Source organism: Chanodichthys erythropterus, chromosome 18 (assembly GCF_024489055.1).
Source record: "Chanodichthys erythropterus isolate Z2021 chromosome 18, ASM2448905v1, whole genome shotgun sequence".
NCBI lineage: Eukaryota > Metazoa > Chordata > Actinopteri > Cypriniformes > Xenocyprididae > Chanodichthys > Chanodichthys erythropterus.
Window position 1 is genome coordinate 15,907,327 of NC_090238.1, and position 20,765 is coordinate 15,928,091.

Below are 20,765 nucleotides of genomic sequence, written 5' to 3' on the forward strand. Positions count from 1 at the left end.
TGAGATAAACCCATCTAAAACGTCCACCATACAAAACAATATAGTCATAATATTATATTAATAATAATAAAATTATGTATTTCAATGCAGCAAAATTGATTAGAGAGCGCGTTATACTCGCGTCTCAGCAGTGGCTGGCTGGGCTATGCGTCATTTCCCACCAGTTGAGATCACGGTCATTTGACTGCTTTAATTGAGATAAACCCATCTAAAACGTCCACCATACAAAAGAATAGAGTCATAATATTATATTAATAATGATAAAATTATGTATTTTCCATGCAGCGACAGAGATATAAGGAACGTGTTACACTCTGCCAGCCACCAGAACCTCTGACAGACATGCCAGAATCAGACTGGCAGCTGCCACCAGGTCACGTGGCCTGTCAGTGGCTGCTACCGCCAGCCAGCTGAAGATTGAACCCCTACTGTAAATATTAGTGAATATATATAAATATAAAAATTTATGACGGGATATGACGGGATTTTTATTAAACCCACAGTGTCATCCACGCTATATTATGTGAAATACATAAATTGAATCAATTAAATTAAATTAATCATTAAAATAATATCCACTAGACTGATAAATGAAATAAGGTTTAGTGCTGCTGTTAGAACTTCAGCCTCTGCAGACCTTTGCTCGGTCCGTCACTCCTATCAGTAACCGTTCCTCTAACAACACCATAACAGCACTGGTGGACTGACATGTTACCCAGATGCACTATGAATAAGTTATTATTGTGCTGGAAAGAGCACTCTGATCTATTATATTCAAAACTATAAAGAAAAGATTCTGACCTGTGTCTTTTAATCAGTTTCTGGAATAGGTTGTTAAAGAAAAACATGCGTAGGCTAACCTTCATACTGAATATTTTTTGTATTCATCATTTCTTTAATAATTCCAGACAAGTGCACTTTTAGTTATCTAAGTTAAATGATTGAACTGATCATTTAAAGGCCTGTTAACGATAACGATAACTACATTAGCGTCTGCGCCAAAACACGTTATCTTTCTGTTTATTCTAAGCATCCACTGCAGTTTCTGATTGGCTGTCAATGTTTTTATCATTCATCAGCTGGAAAATACGTCCACCAATATTTTTTCTCTGTTTTGTTAACATACTCGGTGTGAACAGCCATTTAATATCTCAAGTAAAATCCAAACAAAGTAAAAAATATTACTGCTTCATGTAGTCTAACATTGTGAAACCTTATCAGTTTGAATGTGGCTTTTGTCCAATGCGAGTTTGTGATGTGGCGTGTGGTGATGTTAATGATTTACTAACAGTAACCTCAAATCCAATCTCAGCTTGTCAGAATGTGATCTCCATAGATTGGCTCATTCTCTGACAAGACAGAGGGAATGACATTTAGCTGGGATTTAGCTCGTCTATCCCTCTGACTATCGGATTTGGAAATGTACATGATCTACTAAGATGAAGGAAATTGCTGGATGAATCCAAACATGGCTGCTGTACATTCATTCATTTTGTTTCATATTGTCTTTGGGTTTTTACACCATGGTTTGGGTTTGATTTCAGACTACAAATTATGTGGGGACCCCGAATGTGGAAGTAAGTTCATCATTTATACTCAAATACTGTAAAATAAAGGACTAGACTGAAATTGTGATGTGTTTTTACCTGTTCATCTTATGGCTTTGTGCAAAATATTTGCTGATTCATGTATAAGTTATTGTCATTCTTTCTTATCTTTGAGTTTTTGTCCGTTTCTCAATACATCAGGCATGTTAAGTCATGTGGAGGCACAGAGAGACCATAGTGCTAAAGACTGCCGCTTTCTAAACTTCAGAAAGGGGGAAATGATCACTGTTTACTACAAACTCACTGGAAAAAGAAATGATCTCTGGGCAGGAAGTGTGAGTCTACTCTTTTCTGGTTCTGTTCTTAATGAAATTGTTGATAAATTAAAAAATATGCATGCATGGATTTAATGTTTTTAAGCTTTTTAAGTTTACTGATAAATAAAAACATTAAATTTTCATTATATTCATAATATTCTACATCTTGCAGATTGAAAAGCTGTCCGGATTGTTCCCAAAAGATGCCATCAAAGTTGATCAATTGTTTATTGATGAGAAAAAGGAAATCCAGGTGCCAACCCAGGTAATGTACATTGAAAAAAAAAAAAATTTAAGTTTTGTAAGATAACCTACAAAATATGCTTCATGTGATACATCTACATTAACTGGTTTTAAGTTGAAAATATTATTTAATATAATCAAATCAACTTATACAATACATCAGTTACAGCAACAAAAACAATTTATGACATCACGAAATGAAATTCACCCTGTTTATTTATTTATTACCATGTACATTTTAATCAAAATGTCCTAACTCGGTCTTCTGGTGAAATTAAATAGAAATTAAATAAAATTAAATCAAATGGAGAAAAAAAAGGGTTAGTTCACCCAAAAATGGACATTTTGTCATTTATTACTCACACTCTTGTCTTTTCAAACCTGTAAGACCTTCGTTCATCTTCGGCATACAAATTAAGATATTTTTGTTGAAATCTGAGAAAACCACCACTTTGACGCTTCAAAAAGTTCATAAAGAGATAGTAAAACTAATCCATAGGAATTGAGCTGTTTATTCCAAATTTTCTGAAGAGACTCAATCGCAATGACTGAATTTAGGCTTTTATTCACATATAAACATTGATCAGTGAACACAAACAGAAGCTCAACCAAACCTGAATGACACGCGAGAACAAACCTCTTGCGGAAGCTCAAACATGCTGCGTAACACTAGAATTAACCTCATTGGTTCTCACACACGTCAAGCAAACATGCTTGAGCTTCAGTTTACCACAACTGATGTGTAAGATGAGGAATATTTATATATGAATAAAAGTCTAAATTCAGTCTGTTAATCATATCAAGCGATCGAGTCTCTTCAGAAAATTTGCACTCAATTCATGAATTAGTTGTACAATCTCATTTATGAACTTTTTGAAGCATCAAAGTGTCAGTTGCGTAGCTGTCAATAGAGGAACAGAAAGCAGTCAGATTTCATCAAAAATATCTTCATTTGTGTTCCGAAGATGAATGAAAGTCTTACGGGTTTAAAACGACATGAGTGTGTGTAATTAATGACAGAATTTTCATTTTTGGGTGACCTAACCCTTTAAGATTATTAAAATGTTTTTTAAACTTAGAAAATGATGTTTTTTTAGTGAACTACTGAAAGGTTCTTTGGGGAACCAAAAATAATTCTTCAATGGAATCACTGTGAAAACCCCCTTTTTGGAACCTTTATTTTAAAGATTGTATTTTTTTTCTTTTTGATAATCCAGAGGAAAAGATCTGCCACTAACTCATTACTTAACATCTTGAGGCACACATCAGGCTGAAATAATTTTTCACTTTTTACAGTGTACAGAATCTGACTCAACTTAGCTGGTGTATGTTGACGCCTAAGAAATCTGGCAGAATGAATTCTTCCATGTATGCTGATTTGGTTAGAAAAGAGTCTACCAAGAACATAAGTATTAATCATAAATTCTCTCCTCAGGAATATGACTTCATCTGCTATGATGAAAATGGTTTAGTCATTGAGCACAGCACTGAATTTGATGATCTAGAAGATTTGACACAAGAAACTCAAGAAACCAATATCAATGAAGTCCATGATAAACCTACTGAAAGAGAAGAGGATGAACCCAGCAAGATTTCTGTTCAAGATGTTTCTGATCAAAACAGCCCCAAGACAACAGAAAAAGGTGGGTCTTCGTGGATAGGCTCTGCTGTTAGTGGATGGTTTGGCAGGAATGAACAAAGCAATGATGAACCACAGGATGAAAGCAGTGAAGAATCCTTCAAAAGCAGAAAAATAGTGATGGATATTGAGCAGAACCATGTGGAGGAGAAGAGTAACTCTGGAACATTTGGTTGGATCAGGGGTGAACTGACCAATGCTTTTGGATTTGGAAATGAGGATCTAAAGACTGACACTCAGGACAATGTTGAGAACCCAACAATTGATAAAGACACTTCATCTCAGCAGTCTAGCTCCTGGATAAGTATGGGTGGAGATGTCTTGGACTTTAGTGAAGACAATACTCCAGCTGCAACTAAACCTGAAGCTGAGATGGCAGATGAAAACACAAACATGGAGGACCAAAGCATTCTTAACCCCAGTGAGAACATGGATGTGGATGACAAAATACAGGGAGATGAAAACAACCCAGATGACAGTGTGGAGAATGAGGATGGTCCCATGGAGAACATGAGATCAGACAAAGAAAAAGTAGAGGAACAGACGGGGTGGTACGGCAACATGTACAACAGAATTACAAACCTTTACAAAGAAGAGCAAACTAAACAAGATGAGGATGATGAAGGCAAAGAAAGTTTGTCTGAGGAAGAAAGCCCTGGATTCGTTACAAATACTGAGAACATTGAAACCAAAGAGTCAGAATCACAGTCTATATTTTCAGTCAGCGGTCTGACATCAGTGCTTAAACTTCCATTTCAGGGAGACACGGTAGTAAAGAGAGATGAGGAAAAGACCGCAAAGGAAGAAGATCCAGGTAAAGAAGACTTTAAGGAACAAAATAATAACGAGGATCAAGAAGCAAGAATGTTGACTGATATTGATGAACAGGACTCAATCCCAATAGACAATGATGTACTTAGTGAAACTCAGTCGCTGTCTGATAAAACAAAAGATAGCATTGCGTTTGATAGCACTGAGGAATCTAGTATGACAGAAGACAGCACAGACAAGTCAGCAGATAATTCAAATGAAGAAGTTAAAAGTGCAAACAATCCTGATGTTTTATTGGGAGAGGTGGAGCAAGATATGCGAGATGTGCGAAGTGATGAGGAAAAGTCAACACAGGAGGTAGATTCAGGTAAGGAGGACTTTCTTGAGCAACAGAAGTTGAAAAAGGAAGAAATGTCTGATGTTGACGAGCAAGAATCAACCCCAAAGGATGTTGATTTAATTAGTGAAACTCAGGCACTATCCGATGAAACAATGACTTTAAAAGACAGTGATGACATTATAAAAATAGATGTCTTTTCTCAAGAATTTAACACCCAAAATGATGATGATGATAAGTCTGCAAATAAAACAGCTGATGAAGTTATTCAGAGTAAAAACAACTTGACTGATTCATCTGATGATACTTCAGAGGACAGGCTGACACAAAGTCTGTCTGATCAAAACAATTTAGACACTATCAAACAGCACGAAAGTGATTATGATAAAATTAGCACAGACACCGTAACTGGTGCTGATACATCTGAACTGGCAGAGACAGATATTTATAATGAATTACATGATCAGAAAACACAAGAATCAAATGTAAATGCAGATGTGAATTCGGAACTGAATGTGGATGTATTATCAGAATATATTAATGAAAATAAATTAGCTGAAGATGACCAAGGTACTTCAAAAGAAGATGATGAGTTAATTATGGAAAGAAATAACGAGTTAGTGATGGACAGAAACAATGAGTTAGGTATGGACAAAAATGACAAGTTAGTTAAGGACAGAAATGATGACTTAGTTAAGGACAGAAATGATGACTTAGTTATGGACAGATATGAGGCACAATTAGATGAAGCATTATCAAAAGACATGTTTCATGAAGAGAAGTTATCAGATTCAGAAGCTCTTGAAATAAAAATAAGCCCTCTTGATGAAGGAACTTCTCATATTCCCACTCTTGGAACAGATGAATTAGCTGTTATTAGTGAAGAAAATATACATTCAGACCTCGAGTCAAATTCAGCCCTAAACGCCACAGATGATGAGATGGATAATACCAACGTCTCGCATGATGTGTTACTGGAGATACAAACGGCAGGTACAAGTATTGTTAAAGATACTGATTCAGAAGGTAAAAATGCAGATGAGGTTGTAGTAAATGGAGAGAGAAAGGATTTAGGTCGAGTTTCTGAACCCACAGAGAATTATTTTGAAACAAAAGACCTAAAGGGTGACACACAAATCACAAATGAGACTCTGATAGAGGAAACTCACACAAAAAGCCCATCACTAAACACGTCTAATGGATCCCATGATTCAGAAGATGATGTACATGATCTCAGTTTACCAGAAAATGCAGACTATACCAGCTCAGAAGTAACAAAATTAACAGATGATTTCTACTTGGAGAATGTCCCAGTTCAGGATGGCAATATTAATAAAATGGTTGATCAAAATCAGAGTGTTGAACACAAAGATGAGACTGACACTTCAAATAAGGAGGATCAAACCGATTTGGAAAGTGTCACGAAAAGGGAGGAAAGTGACACAGGTGCCACCTGGGATCAAAAGGAAGATAGTGACATGGCGGTGCAGTCAGAAGATAAAGAGAAACAGGGGGATGAAGAACAGCCTGAAATTCAAGACAAAAAGACTTTCAACCATTCTACAGAAACTTCTAAAGAATATACAAACTTACATCCTCATCTGAGCGAACAGAATATTCAAGATCTTTTACATTTATTTGGAGACCACAAATTATCTTGGCTGGATTCCAAAATAGGAAACACTGATGCGGGTAAAGATAATGAAGATCTTGATGAACTCAGTGACTTTGAACAGCTGTTGGAATACCATATGAAGATGAACACAAAACTGGGACATATTCAACAAGATAACAGTTTTCCTGGCCAGAATAATATTAAAGAATATCCAGCACTACAAAAACTGTTTACCATCTTATCTACTCTAAGAGAGAAATATTCACCAGTGATAACAGAAGTCAGTGTAGAAAGCCCAGGTACTGATGATTCGAACTGGTCATTTAAAAAAATAAAATAAAAAAATAACTTCTTAAGAGCATGGCAGATTTCTTAATTTTGGTGAATATTGAATGGGATAAAAACTTTTGCATATGTGATTGATGGGAAATCTAGGTTTTGTGATTTTACTCTTTGAGTTATAATAATGTAAAAGTTGCCATTTTCTATAATGTTCCCTCTCTTTCATCACAGGGATCAGCGAAGATGACTGTGTTCATGAAGCATGTCTAGATGTGAATAAGAATACACTAATCTCCTCAACAGAGCTAAAAAATAATCAAGTTACCGAAGACAGATCTGATATAAATGATACGAGCAATCCTCAAATTGAGCCAGTCACTGAGGAGAAGCACCTTTCAGCGAATAGAGATAATGTGGAGGATGTTCAGACTGATGAGCAGGAAATAAGAAAGCATGAGGATTGTATATCTTCTGAAATCAAGAAAGCTACTTCCCAAAACCATGGTCTGATCTCTGAGGAGCAAGTTGAATCACAGAACGGTAATCACTTTTTTATAGTTCCTCCTAAAATGAAAATTAAGTCATAATTTACTCATCCTCCTGTTATTCAAATCAGTTACGAATAAATTACATTTGAGGCATGACATTTCACATATTAAATAGTATACATGGTAAATGGTAAACACTTATGATAAATGGAAAAAACATTTTGTTCTTTTTGACAGGAGAAGGGCAATTTTACCAAATGGCGTTTTTTGTTGAAGTCACAGTTAATGAAATTGCATCTATAGTGGACAAGGTAGGCCTTCATGTGAAACACTGTATGTGTATAAACGTATCCTGCTTCTTTATGACAACTGGCACATTCAACAAATATGGTGCATTTTGATGTTGTTGTTTTTTTACATATTAAAGTCATAAATCCTCTTATTTTGTTGTGAGACAAAGTTAACCTAATGTGAAAGATATAGCTAGTGTTTAAAAAGATTAATCACCTTAAATGTCTGTATCTGTGGACACATAAATTATTAAAGGTGCCCTAGAACCCCTTTTCAAAAGATGTAATATAAGTCTAAGGTGTCCCCTGAACGTGTCTGTTAAGTTTCAGCTCAAAATACCCCATAGATTTTTTTAAATACATTTTTTTAACGGCCTATTTTGAGCCATCATTACATATGCACCGATTAAGTGTGCGGCCCCTTTAAATCTCCCGCTCCCGCTTATATAATGGCTTGAACATGGGCTGGCATATGCAAATATTGGGGCATACACCCCGACTGTTACGTAACTGTTATGTTGAGATTCGCCTGTTCTTCGGAGGTCTTTTAAACAAATGAGATTTATATAAGAAATAGGAAACAATGGAGTTTGAGACTCACTGTATGTCATTTCCATGTACTGAACTCTTGTTATTTAACTATGCCAAGATAAATTCAATTTTTCATTCAATGGCACCTTTAAATTGATATTTAATTCATTCTAGTAATATTATTATTCCTTATTCACTTTTTAATTACGATTTTATGTTAAAAATCACCTAAATCAGTGTTTTTAACAAGCCTATATGTATAGTAAATGTACAGTAACCAAATTAAAAGTTAATATATTTATCTCCTGATTATCTCATATAATATTTAGCTCCTGGGAGTTACTATAAGCATTTTCTGAAGCCACTATTTGTTCAAAATATGTTTTTAAAACGTTTTTAATGCCATATTTTGTACCTCTTGGAAACTGCCTACGACTGCAGTCTATTTTCTGTCTTGACATGTCGCCAAACAGTGTCATATTTTGCACTCAAGCCAAGTTAATGATATTTAATGTCTCTATTACTAAATAACCCATAAAATATGCTAAATGGGTAATACAAACATAGAAATTTAATGCAGACACAAAAGTAGTAATTTTGAGATGAGGCGAATCCAGAAAAGACTTGAGCTGCTCAACCGGTCTGTGGTTCAGTGACGTTGTTTATAGAGCGAGGTTAAATAACTGACACACCTACTAATGAAATATACTTACACACATTTGAAACGTTTCATAACCAGCCCATGACAAACACATTTTCCACTAATTCCTCAGTGTCGGACTGTCACTTTAAAACTCGAACGTATCGTTGTGGCATTCAGCAATTGGTGACGTGTGGGAGAAACCATGACCCTTATAGGGGTGTTGATTTGTTTTTGTGGTATTTACAGTTTTTCACATAAAACCAAAATACTGGTTATATGAACAAAATACGATTGTTTTGTCTTTCAAAGAACAGTACAACATATCACTGGTGTCCTATTTAAATTGTAGTAAGTGACACAAGATCTCATGCGTTACGAATCCCCCTAAACAGGAAGAGTGCGCTCTTCCTCTATGCGCAGTTTTGCGCACTAGCAGTCAGAGTAGAGCAGCATCCGGCACCATGGCATAACAACAGATACATTAACAGATTACAGAATACAGAATAACTCAGTTTGAATATAATCATGGCAGAAGAATTTAAAGCCGAGTCGGTTGTCACGGAAGCGACTGACATGAAAGGAGCAGCGAATATTTACTACACACTCGCGGTGGAGAAAATCAAAGATGTATGTGTCAGTGTGTGAATGATGAAACAGCGTTAGTGTGTGTGTGTGTGGCAGCTGTCAGCAGGTGTCATATATATTTCTTTTAAATCAACTATCATAGTACACATCATTTATTAGATGTATACTGGCTTTTAGATGTGTTAACTGCTTTATATTAAGGCATATAACGTTAGCTGGTTAGCATTGATGCATCTGGTTCGTTGCTCATTTTAGCTTATATTATCGATATTATTTATTTAAAGATCTACAACAGCTGACTTTATTTACTAGTTTATAACTGTTTAAATGGTGTACTGTATATTGTTCTTTTTCGTCTATATAAATAAGGATGTCTGAGATCATAAAAATTATAAATATTTTAATCGTTTATACGATTTGTATTTCATTTTATTTTAATTTAATAATTTTAATTTAATGTGAGGTGGTGTAACAGTAAAGTAAAACAAATTAGTAAAAGTTTCTTTGCAAATAGGCCAATATGTGTGATATAAATTATTATTTGTTCATAAATAATAAAAGTTTATGCAAAGCTACTAAAATTTGTTCATCTCATCATGAGAAAGTTGTTTTCAGCTTGTATCCTGTTTAAAAGCTTGTGTTCACTTTGTGTGTGTGTGTGTGTGTGTGTGTATGACTGAGAGAGGGTTAAGAGACTGATAGTGTTAAAGGTTGTACAATTTTATACTTTCCTTCTTATTGAGAATCAATAAAACTGTTTAACTTCTGTTTTAGGTTGTGTCTTCACTTCCTGATGATATCCGGCCTGGTCCTGACTTATATGGACTTCCATGGGAAGCTGTGGTTTTCACTGGATTTTTAGGTTTATTCACACTGCTTCTGTTCAGCTGCAGGTTCATTCATTCTGTAAGTCAGGCATTTCTGCTCAAGAATCACAATAAAACGTGCACACTTTATGAATGTCATCATTTCACTAAAAAAAAGTAATTTCTGTTTTGTTTTTCAGGTCAAAAGTCGGCTATATGCAAGTGGGTGTTTTCCCATCTCTGCTTTAAACCTATCCTTATTATCTCTTTTAACTGATTTTACTGTCAGCTCTCAATTGATCCTGGCTGTTGGCTTTTTTTTTTTTACAGGTAAAGAGAAGCAAATGGCACATAAAGTGGCTGAACTGCTTGATGAAAAGTGCAAGGTGCTGGAGACATTCAGTGAAGTAAAACAGAGGGTGAGAAATGCCATGTTATACACTTAAGTCTCATAGATGCTTTCATAAATGTCCTGAATCAGTCTCTCTAAACCAGAGGTTTTCAAACTGGGGTCACAAGGGAATGCTAGGGGGTCTGTGGAAACCTTTAGAGAAAAAGTGTAAACATGTTAAAAAAAAATGAAAATAAAAAATAAAAAAAGTGAATCAATAAATAAATAGATTCAAATAAATAAGTAAATGAGTTTAACAGTACAGCACTATAATGAGTAGAAAAAAAGTAATAATTTGACTTGATAGTGACCTAACTAAATCTTTTTTAGAATAATATTTTAAACATATTTATAATATTTTTTACAATATACATTGGGTCTTTGTACAAGAAACTATATAGATGCCTTGCATGAGGATGGTCATATTTGGGGGTTCATAGCATCTAAAAGACTGAAAACCCCTTTTCTAAACAATGCTGTCTATCTGTCTCAACAGTTTGACAAACTAGAGTCCGCACTGCAGAACAATGGCGTGTCTGCACAAGCTTCAGAAAAAGACAGTTTAGAGGTAAAGGTTTTTTTTTCTTCAAATGATGGTTTCTCAACAATATATGTCTTTTAGGAATTGTTACTAACTTTTGGACATTTTCATTGTACTCATTGTAACTAATTATTAAGTCTGTGATCTTTTTCTTTTTTTTTTTTTTTGAAATAACCATAGTTGCAACTCATCTGTCTGTAAAAAAACATGCAATTTAAAACATGCTGTTTAAAGTGCCCCTATTATGCTATTTTAAAGGTACCTGTTTTTGTTTTGGAGGTCTCCTACAATAGGTTTACATGCATTCAAGGTCAAAAAACACATTTTCTCGTAATATACATTACCTCTCTTATCACAGTGTCTGAAATGGCTTGATCAAGGATTCAGACTCTCTAAACCCCTCCTCTCTGAGAGCCTACTCTGCTCTGATTGGTCAGATGGCCAAGTCTGTTGTGATTGGTCTACTGCAGTACGTGTTGACAACTGAATTACTGAATTATTTCCTCAGCACTATATAGTGATACAAACAGTAACATTGGTTTTACCGTATCAATTTGAGCCCAAATCCTCACCCGCTGTGGACACACAGCGTCTTCTTGTCGTGTTGACAACACAGACCAAACTCTTCCAGGCCTCCGCTACAACTACAGTGTTTGAGGGCGGGTCAGAGTAGGTATTGTTCATGAGCAGCCAATGACTGGAATGGCTGACAACTCATTTCAGCAATTCAGAATGAATTCTTTCTTTTAGGAGACAACTTTATTTGTTGTGCACTTTGATCTTTAAAAATTTTGCAGACTTTTTATACGTACAAATGACTATATTGCACACTTCATGAAAGGTCATTTTTGAAAAAGCATAATTGGGGCGCTTTAAAAAAACGTGTCTGCCTGACCACTTTACTTGTTACCTGACCCTTGTCCAATTATATTCCCCGTAGGTGGCATCACAGAAACTTGAACAATCAAATGCTCAGATGAAAAAGGAAATTAAGAGGCTACAAGAAGAGCTGTCCCAACAAAACAAAGCACGAAAACAACAAGAGGATCAGGTAATGTTGTCATAGACATAGTTCCACCCATACATAAACTCACTTTACATATCCATACTACAATAGTCACCCTGATTTTCATGCTTATGTTGCTTAAATCTGTCTTAACGGCTTTTATATCTGATTTACAGCTTGCTGAACTCGAACAGATTTTAAGTAATTTAGAAGAGGAGGCTAAAGAACGAAAGTCACAGTTAGAACAGGTATTGACTATGTATATGATGCAGATTTCAGTCATATTCTTCAATAATTGTCATTTGTTATTCTATACTGTAAAATGGATTTTCATGTGCAGGACAACACAACACTGAAGATCCATGAGATCAACACAGAGAGACTACAGAAAAACCTGCAGGCGGCCAAAGAAGAACATGCAATGCTGCTCGAGAGTAAAGCACAGGTGAGATGTGTGTGTTTAGTTTGGAGAGGAAAATTTATATTTTTCCAAGCTTTACCATCACTCCATAACTGGAATAAAATCACTGTAATGCAAGACGTTTTACTTATCATGAGTGCATATATACCCATCACCACTACAGCTGGTGCAAGAAGCAGAGGGCTGGGGTGAACGTCTCGGTGAGCTGGAGGAGGAGATGAAAATGTGTGAAAGATCTCATTCTGGCATGCTGGAGGACTGCACTAATAAAGATGAACGCATCAAGGTAAAAACACATCGACACCAGACTAGTAGTTGACTATTATGGGTTTATCAATGGCTTGTCCCGATGCCAATATATACACTACTGTTCTAAAGCTTGAAATTAAGATTTTTTTTAAAAATGATTTTAAAAGAAATTGTTATACTCATCAAGGCTGCACTTATTTATTATAAAAAAAACCAGTAAAAACCTTAATATTGTGAAATATTACACTGCCCTCCAAAAATTTAGAAACGCCCTAGAAAATTGGGGTTTTGGGCAATATTGCCATGAATCCTTTTTAATTTGTGATAATTTTGCACTGATAAGGGACAACACAAACTACGAAAACATATTTTATTTCATAAACAGTTTATACGTAGAAAAAAATGTAATTTTCGATTCCTCAAAATATCCACCATTAGCAGCTATCTGACCTAAACTGGGTTCTGATTGGTTCATTGTATTCTAAACTTAATTGGCAATCAATTGTTGAAGCTATTAAGGTGTGCTGACCCAAAAATCTTTTACAAACCTGGGCCAAGTTTAAACAGCTGGCAAAGGGGAATGTCTGACTTTGACATGTATATATTGCCATTATTATGTAATCAAAACGAATATTATTACTGCTGGTCTTCAATGATAATGTCAAGATACTTTAATGTATTTGCCCCAAAAAATAAGGATTTATGCTGATATCGTCCAAAACCACACTTTGCCAGGGGTGTTTCCAAACTTTTGGAGGGCAGCGTATAACAATTTTAAAGCTGCAGGCTGTAGCTTTTGGTGCTCTAGCAGTTAATAAACAAAAATGGATGCGTTTTGTGGAAGAACATTGTAGTCAGAGCTACTGTACTTCTCGCTGTTTATGTCTATGACGAGTCACGCAGGTATCGTGCTACTCTGCAGTGATACGACCCAAACCAGTCTAAATAGTCCGAATATAAGCACTTATTGTAGGCGTGGCATTGTGATTCAGGATAGGACAAAAACACGGTTTGGAAAATGGATTCATAATGTACTCTGTCATTATATAATTTTTGTAAATCTTGAACACAAAAAAGTTACAGACAGCAGCTTCAAAGAACTGTTTTCTATTGTAATTTGTTTTTTAAATATAATTTATTTCTGTGATGACAGCTGAATTTTCATCATCATTACTCCAGTCTTCAGTGTCACATGATCCTTAAGAAATCATTCTAATATGCTGATTTGCTGCTCAAGAAACATTTATTATTATCATCAATGTTGAAAACAGAACAGCGTTTATTTGAAATATTTTTATAACAATGTGAAAGTCTTTACTATCACTTTTGCTGAATAAAATGATGAATTTCATTTAAAACAAAAAATGGTAACAGTAGTGTTTGTGATATAATGAAGTTAGATAAAATTTAGATGTACACAAAACTGTGGAAAATAAATAAATATATTATAGAGCTGCATGATTAATCGTTAAAAGATCACAATCTCGATTTAAACACAAAATAGTATTCCTAAATGGCAACAGTTCACTGTCTATTAACCCTTGACAAGTACGATAACAGCGAAACATTTAAATCTTTGTTGGCGCTGCCGCTGATCCAGAGAGAGCAGTTGTTATGTATAGGTATGAAACACCTTCACAAGCAGCCTATTCAACCACATAGTATCATTATTTCTGTGTTACAATTATTCAAATCATCACTGGGATACTGGGATAAAAGTTTGAATATAATAATAAAAGGTTGAATATAGTTTGAATATAATCAATCAAAATAGAGTAAATCACCTTTTGAAAGTAACTTGACACTTCAAATAAAGATTGTATCAATTACATTATTACACCAGTAATTTTAAACTGTATTTTAAACAACAACAAAAATTTTGATTCTCAAATGATCTAGAATTGTGCAGCTCTAATATATTATTTACAATATGTAATCAAACTTTTCTCACATCCATAAACAAAATGATATATCAGTCTGTCCACACAGTTTTGTGCCCAAAACTGCATTGTTAGTAAAACTGAATTTCTAAAAATCTGTTTTTCTTTGTTTTTTCTTATATCAGTCACTGACAGAGTGCCTTTTGAAGATGCGAGATTGGGATTCTGAGGACGAGAGCAGCGTTGATGGCAGCACTAATACAGCTGGAAATGAGAATGGTGACAGTTCAGGTTAAACTCTTGTGGTTCACTTGGGAATATTGTTAGTCTGTTTTTAAGTCAGGTCTTGAAGTATTGTCTCATGAACTGTGTTATGTTTGCAGAGTTCCATAAGAAGCAAAAAGTACAGAAACTCATTGAAGCAGCCAAGGTATTCCTTCTCACATCCTGGTTGTCTCAAAAATAGTGTACCACCTAAATAGCGCATATGACTTCCAAACATGCTGTCTAGGATGGCGACTCTCTAGGTTTTGAAGCACAATCCTTATGTGTTGGATTAAATGAATAACGCCTGTCTACATCCAGAATACTAATAGAATCCTCCTCTTTGTCACAGATGAGTGCAGACTTGAAGTCCATGGAAGAGGACAAAAACAAGGTGTTCGCCAAACTCGCAGATGAAATTAAAGCCAAAGAAGATCTCCAAGGTAAGCCGTTTGGTTCCACAAGAGCTTAAACAGGTTTTAAGATGCATGAACCTTTTAATTTGATATATTATTTTGTTGATTAAAATAGTTTTGATAGGTTGTAGAAAGACGATGTAACCCATTCATACATTAGGCACCTTACGATTTTGTTTCTGGTTGATTTGTATTCTTATCCTGCATCATAATGTAATTGCTTTTTAAATTCAAATTTATTTATAAAGTGAGTTTAAGAAAACAGTTGGTGTACAACACAGGGTCACAATAAAACATGTGAAATGCATAAAACACAACATTTAACAGCTCTTGTACTGTGTTAAACACCATAGGATAAGAATAGGTTTTAAGTCTAGATTTAGACAATGCCTAAAAATATACAGAGGCAAATTATTCCATAGTTTTTGGCAGCAACCACAAAAGCACGGTCTCCTCTGCTTTTCAGTCTTGCTCTGACTCAGAATGACCAAAAGCAAATGGTCAACAGATCTTTCCTACAAGTTTTTTTTTTTTTTTTCCTAGGAAAGCACCTGCTATGCAAATATTGTGATGAGCAATACAGGTGGAGCTGATTTGCTTTGCCCTGATTATATCAAACACTATCATTTAGACTCAAAATGAATGTTTTTCTGTATTCAGAGGGGATCAAACAACTTGAGGAACAGAAGGAGGTGTTGGAATCAGAGAGTGCCAACTATTCTAGTGAAAGCCAGAAGCTCCAGCAGAAACTTCAGATCATGACAGAGATGTACCAAGAGAATGAACTCAAACTACACAGGTTTGGACCGGAGCACAGAAGCTCACAAACTTCATCATAAAACACAAACTTCATCTTGTACTCAGTGTCTTTGCACAGTGATGCTAATAATTCAATTGTTTCTTAAACTCTGGTCAGGATGTTGACGGTGGAGGAGAAGGAGCGCTCACAGAAGGAGGAGAAGCTCAACAAGGCAGGCAAAAAGATCAGTCTCACTGCAGAGGAGCTCATCACTTATAGGTGAGAGCAAGTTGTTTAGCACACACGAGGAAGTCAAGTTAAGTATGTTTGAGTATGTGATAAAATCAAAGGAAATGTGCTCTAAGAAGGGCAGGAAACATGATGCAAGATGGACGTTCACCAAAACAGGAAGTTTACATTATAGTTTCTTTCACTATGTTTAAACAGACAGCGAGCAAAAGACCTAGAGGAGGAACTGGACCGGACTTCACAGGCTTATAAGAATCAGGTGACACACTTGAGTTACAGCCTCTCTACATGATTTATAGCGGTAAAGGTTCTTCAGTCGTCGCCTGTGACGAGTTTTTCTCTTAATTTAACGACATTTTACCTCGACTTTTTTTATGAAATTTAACAACTTTAATCCCGAGATGGTTTTATTTTTTTTATTATTGCTTGGCCCTAATCCTCTACCGTACCCTCATGTCATTAAAAACCTGTAAGACCTTCATTCATCTTCAGAACACAAATTAAGATATTTTTGATGAAATCCGAGGGTATCTAATCCACACATAGGCAGCAATGTCATTGTACCTTTTCACCTCCAGAAAGGTAGTTAAAAATATGGTTAAAATAGTCGACGTGACTACAGTTGTTCAAGCTTAATGTTATGAAGCGACGAGAATACTTTTTGTACGCAAAAACAAAACAAAAATAACAACTTTATTCAACAATTTCAACCGTTGTCATATATAGTGAACTCAGTGCAGGCTTCCTTGTTTATGTCCGAATGCCGGTTCATTATTGGCCAGATCCTGTGTCAGCATTACACTAGTGATCGACCGATATTGATTTTTTATTACCGATACCGATACCGATTATTTGCATGTTTATGTACCTGATAACCGATATGCAGAACCGATATTTATTTACTGTTATACTTCTGTTTTTGACAATTATTACAACACAAATGAGCTGAACAAACCATTTAATTTATAACAATCACTCCCTCCTTGCATACAAAAAAAAAAAACTTTACTGAATAATATTAGCTGGAATATATAACATTGTCAGGAATGTAACAAACAAAACAGCATACATCATTGCATCTTCCAACTAGTGTTATTAATTATTATGTTTTGTCGGTCTAGATCATGAAATGCTTTCTGACAAAGTGCTGTAACTTATCTGTGCATTTACACAAAACTATAAATTGGGCTACTCAACCGCGATCGCGTGTGGAGATACTAAATAATTTCCACAGAGCTGCTTTTATTTAGATTTGTATTAACTAAATAATGGTTATGTAGTAAATCAAATGATTATATAATCTAATAACGTTAAACAGCACTTGTCAGTTGGCATTTTATGATCTAAATTTAATCTAACGTTAAATCATGAAATGCCAACTGACAAAGTGCTGTTTGACTATAACTTAATCAACCGCGATCGCGCATGGAGATAATAAATAATTAATTTCCACAAAGCGGTAGGCTATATTTATATGTGTATTAGCGAAATAATTATGTAGTAAATGATAATATAATCTAGGGTGTTTAAACAAGATAATCTTGTCAAAAGTTTCATTCAGTGGCCGTGCTTAAGCCTCCTGATCATCCGTCAGTTGCTAAGCAATATGAACGAACTTTTTCTTCTAGACTAACGGTGAGCAAATACAACAGATAGAGAATTAAATTCAGCGCTTTTATTTTCAACATGCACTCATTCATGTCTGTTTTATTTAATTCATGTAAAGTTACGGGCAGGACATGACGAATTACACTACGTGACTCAATGAGTTCGTCTCAATTGTTTAGAAACAAGCTGCATAAATTAACTATATCAGGAATTTATGTCTCAGACTCAGATCTCATTTGTGCATGTCTGTTATGTTAAATAAAGTTGATTAATTAAAGCAAATCAAGTAGAACATATACTTTACCTGTGCACTGAGTTGTTGTTGACTGATCTCCTCAGACGGAGGAAGTCTCAAAACGGCCACAAGATGGTGACGTAAATCGGCGAATCTGATATTACAAAACCGATACCCGATTATGGAAAAATGCTTAAATATCGGGAAAAATATCGGTAAACCGATACATCGGTCGATCACTACATTACACACAAGCATGTGTCGTCCTGCTCACATGTTAAGCCTCGGCCAATACTGAGTTGGCATTCGGACGTAAACAAGGAAGCCTGCACTGAGTTCACTACATATGACAACGGTTCAAATTGTTAAATAAAGTTGTTATTTTTGTTTTGTTTTTCCACACAAAAAGTATTCTCGTCACTTCAAAACAGTAAGGTTGAACCACTGCAGTCACGTCGACTATTTTAACCGTTTTCAACTACCTTTCTGGACGTCAAAAGCTACAAGGACGTTGCTGCCTATGTGGATGAGATACCCTCAGATTTCATCAAAAATATCTTAATTTGTGTTCCGAAGATGAACGAAGGTCTTACGGGTGTGGAACGGCAAGTTGGTGAGTACTTAATGACAGAAATTTCATTTTTGGCTGAACTAACCCTTTTGTGACAGCAGGAATATTAGGCTCCTGTCACTTTAAGACTGAATGCACAGATCCAATATACTGTTTTACATGCAACTTATTTCCCAACTGTTTATGTTCACTTAAGACATAACCAATGATGATTAAGAGAATACTCACCAAGCTGGGCATTTGGGCATATTTCTGTGTTTATTTAACTATGTATGTGCGAACCCTAATGCTCAGAGTTCACTGCGCTTGTCTGTGTGTCACTCCATCTCTGAGTGCACGCACAGAAAGCCACTGTACACTTTTGTGGCTTAATGCAGTTTTAATAACTCTTTTCATTATTGAGTACATCTTACAGTTTAGCAACAGCAGACTGTATTTTATGACAATAACTCATCTAGCTGGTTTAGACGTTAAGTTTGGACTTTTGGGGTGGAACGAATGCGCACTGCTGAGAAGGAAAGAAATGCACTAAAATATCACAGCCCTAATTTCTTGCCGTTACTGTAATGTCGAGAGTGATTCAAAAGCTGTAATCTTTAAAATTTTCAAAAACTGATAATTTATAATATCCTGTTTTTATAAATTAATATTTATTATATGCATTTTTCTTTTTTTTTTTTCTCTACCAGATTACTTCTCATGAGAAAAAGGCTCATGATAACTGGGTAAGTTATTTTCAGACCACTTAAGTTTGATCCATATCAGTCGTCAGTAGCTTACAGATGTATGTTGTGTCTGAAACTCTTTCTATTCTTGTGTTATAGCTAGCCGCAAGGGCAGCGGATCGAGACCTGGCTGATGTCAAGAGAGAAAACGCTCACCTCCGCCAGAAGTGAGATTGGCTAGAGAGTACTTTACTTTAGTGTTTTATATACAAGAGAAGCAGTATTTATCCATATATTAATGTGTTTACAATTGCAGGCTGACTGATGCCCAATTTAAAGTCGATATTCTTGAAAAGGATGTACGAGAGGGCAGACCTTTATTTAGAGGTCAGATTCTCTGCATTTCCCTTGCATAGTACATGTATCTCTATGTTTAAAATGGTATTAAACATGACATGCATTTCCCCATCTCAAAGGTGAAAGATCTCCATATGGACCCTCTCCTCTTGGCCGACCATCCTCAGAAACACGGGCCTTCCTGTCCCCTCCTACACTAATGGACGGCCCCCCTCGACTCTCACCACAGTTTATGGGTCCAGGCAGAGGTGATATACACAAATCCCTTCCTTTTAAATTCTTAAAAAAATGTCTCTTAGCTTATATGAATAATGAGATTTATTCTTCAGTCTTTAGTTTAGCATGGTTAACTAGCTACATTTTGTGTGTGTGTGCGTGTGTTTTTTTTTTTTTTTTTTTTTTTTGTCAAATGCATAAATCCTATTCCCATAAGACATGTTTGCACAAGCGGTAACGGGTCTGATTTCTCACGGTTTGCTTTGCTTTGTGGTTTCAGTATGGTTTGGTAAATACTTGGTATAGGGCTGTCAAATGATTAATCACGATTAATCACGATTAATCGCATACAAAAAAAAAGTTTGAGTTTGCCAAATATATGTGGGTGTACTGTGTGTAATTATTATGTATATATAAATACAAACACATCCATGTATATATTTGAGAAATATATGTATTTATTTATATTTTTATATAATTTCTATTATATATAAATACATTTTTTGTACATAAATAACATTTCTCTTAAATGTATACATTAATTTGTGTGTATTTATATATACATATTAATTACACACATTACTCACACATATATTAGGCAAACTCAAACTTTTATTTGGTATGCGATCAATCGCGATTGATCGTTTGACAGCCCTAACTTGGTATGTGGCTATTAGGGACAAATTGTGATATTTTAACATTTACCTATACACTACAGCTCATAACTTTGGGGTCAGTATGATTTTATTTATTTTTTTAAAGGAAATGAATACTTTTATTCAGCAAGGACACATTAAATTGACTAAAAGTGACAAAGACTTTTTCATTGTTACAAAAGATTACCATTTCAAATAAATGCAGTT

The 20,765-nt window shown here is 35.2% G+C and overlaps 1 protein-coding gene across 5 annotated transcripts in view; it reads left to right on the plus strand.

Annotated features, from left to right (window-relative positions):
• The first annotated feature begins 1,362 nt into the window (after positions 1–1,362).
• The window catches only part of mia2 (MIA SH3 domain ER export factor 2), a 24,472-nt gene continuing 5,069 nt past the window's right edge, over positions 1,363–20,765 (plus strand). For 2 of the 5 annotated variants that reach the window (XM_067367705.1, XM_067367703.1), the window contains exons 1-24: positions 1,363–1,577; positions 1,749–1,882; positions 2,037–2,129; positions 3,543–6,768; positions 6,983–7,291; positions 7,477–7,550; positions 10,063–10,194; positions 10,295–10,316; positions 10,425–10,513; positions 10,982–11,053; positions 11,967–12,077; positions 12,209–12,280; positions 12,373–12,477; positions 12,617–12,739; positions 14,768–14,873; positions 14,966–15,012; positions 15,199–15,289; positions 15,923–16,061; positions 16,179–16,280; positions 16,449–16,509; positions 19,354–19,389; positions 19,489–19,556; positions 19,646–19,716; positions 19,806–19,934. In XM_067367705.1, coding sequence (XP_067223806.1) covers positions 1,457–1,577; positions 1,749–1,882; positions 2,037–2,129; positions 3,543–6,768; positions 6,983–7,291; positions 7,477–7,550; positions 10,063–10,194; positions 10,295–10,316; positions 10,425–10,513; positions 10,982–11,053; positions 11,967–12,077; positions 12,209–12,280; positions 12,373–12,477; positions 12,617–12,739; positions 14,768–14,873; positions 14,966–15,012; positions 15,199–15,289; positions 15,923–16,061; positions 16,179–16,280; positions 16,449–16,509; positions 19,354–19,389; positions 19,489–19,556; positions 19,646–19,716; positions 19,806–19,934 — 5,533 coding nt within the window. In that variant the 5' untranslated portion in view covers positions 1,363–1,456. The remainder of the gene's footprint in view (positions 1,578–1,748; positions 1,883–2,036; positions 2,130–3,542; positions 6,769–6,982; positions 7,292–7,476; positions 7,551–10,062; positions 10,195–10,294; positions 10,317–10,424; positions 10,514–10,981; positions 11,054–11,966; positions 12,078–12,208; positions 12,281–12,372; positions 12,478–12,616; positions 12,740–14,767; positions 14,874–14,965; positions 15,013–15,198; positions 15,290–15,922; positions 16,062–16,178; positions 16,281–16,448; positions 16,510–19,353; positions 19,390–19,488; positions 19,557–19,645; positions 19,717–19,805; positions 19,935–20,765) is intronic. The other 3 variants (XM_067367704.1, XM_067367706.1, XM_067367707.1) reach the window with 3 other exon arrangements.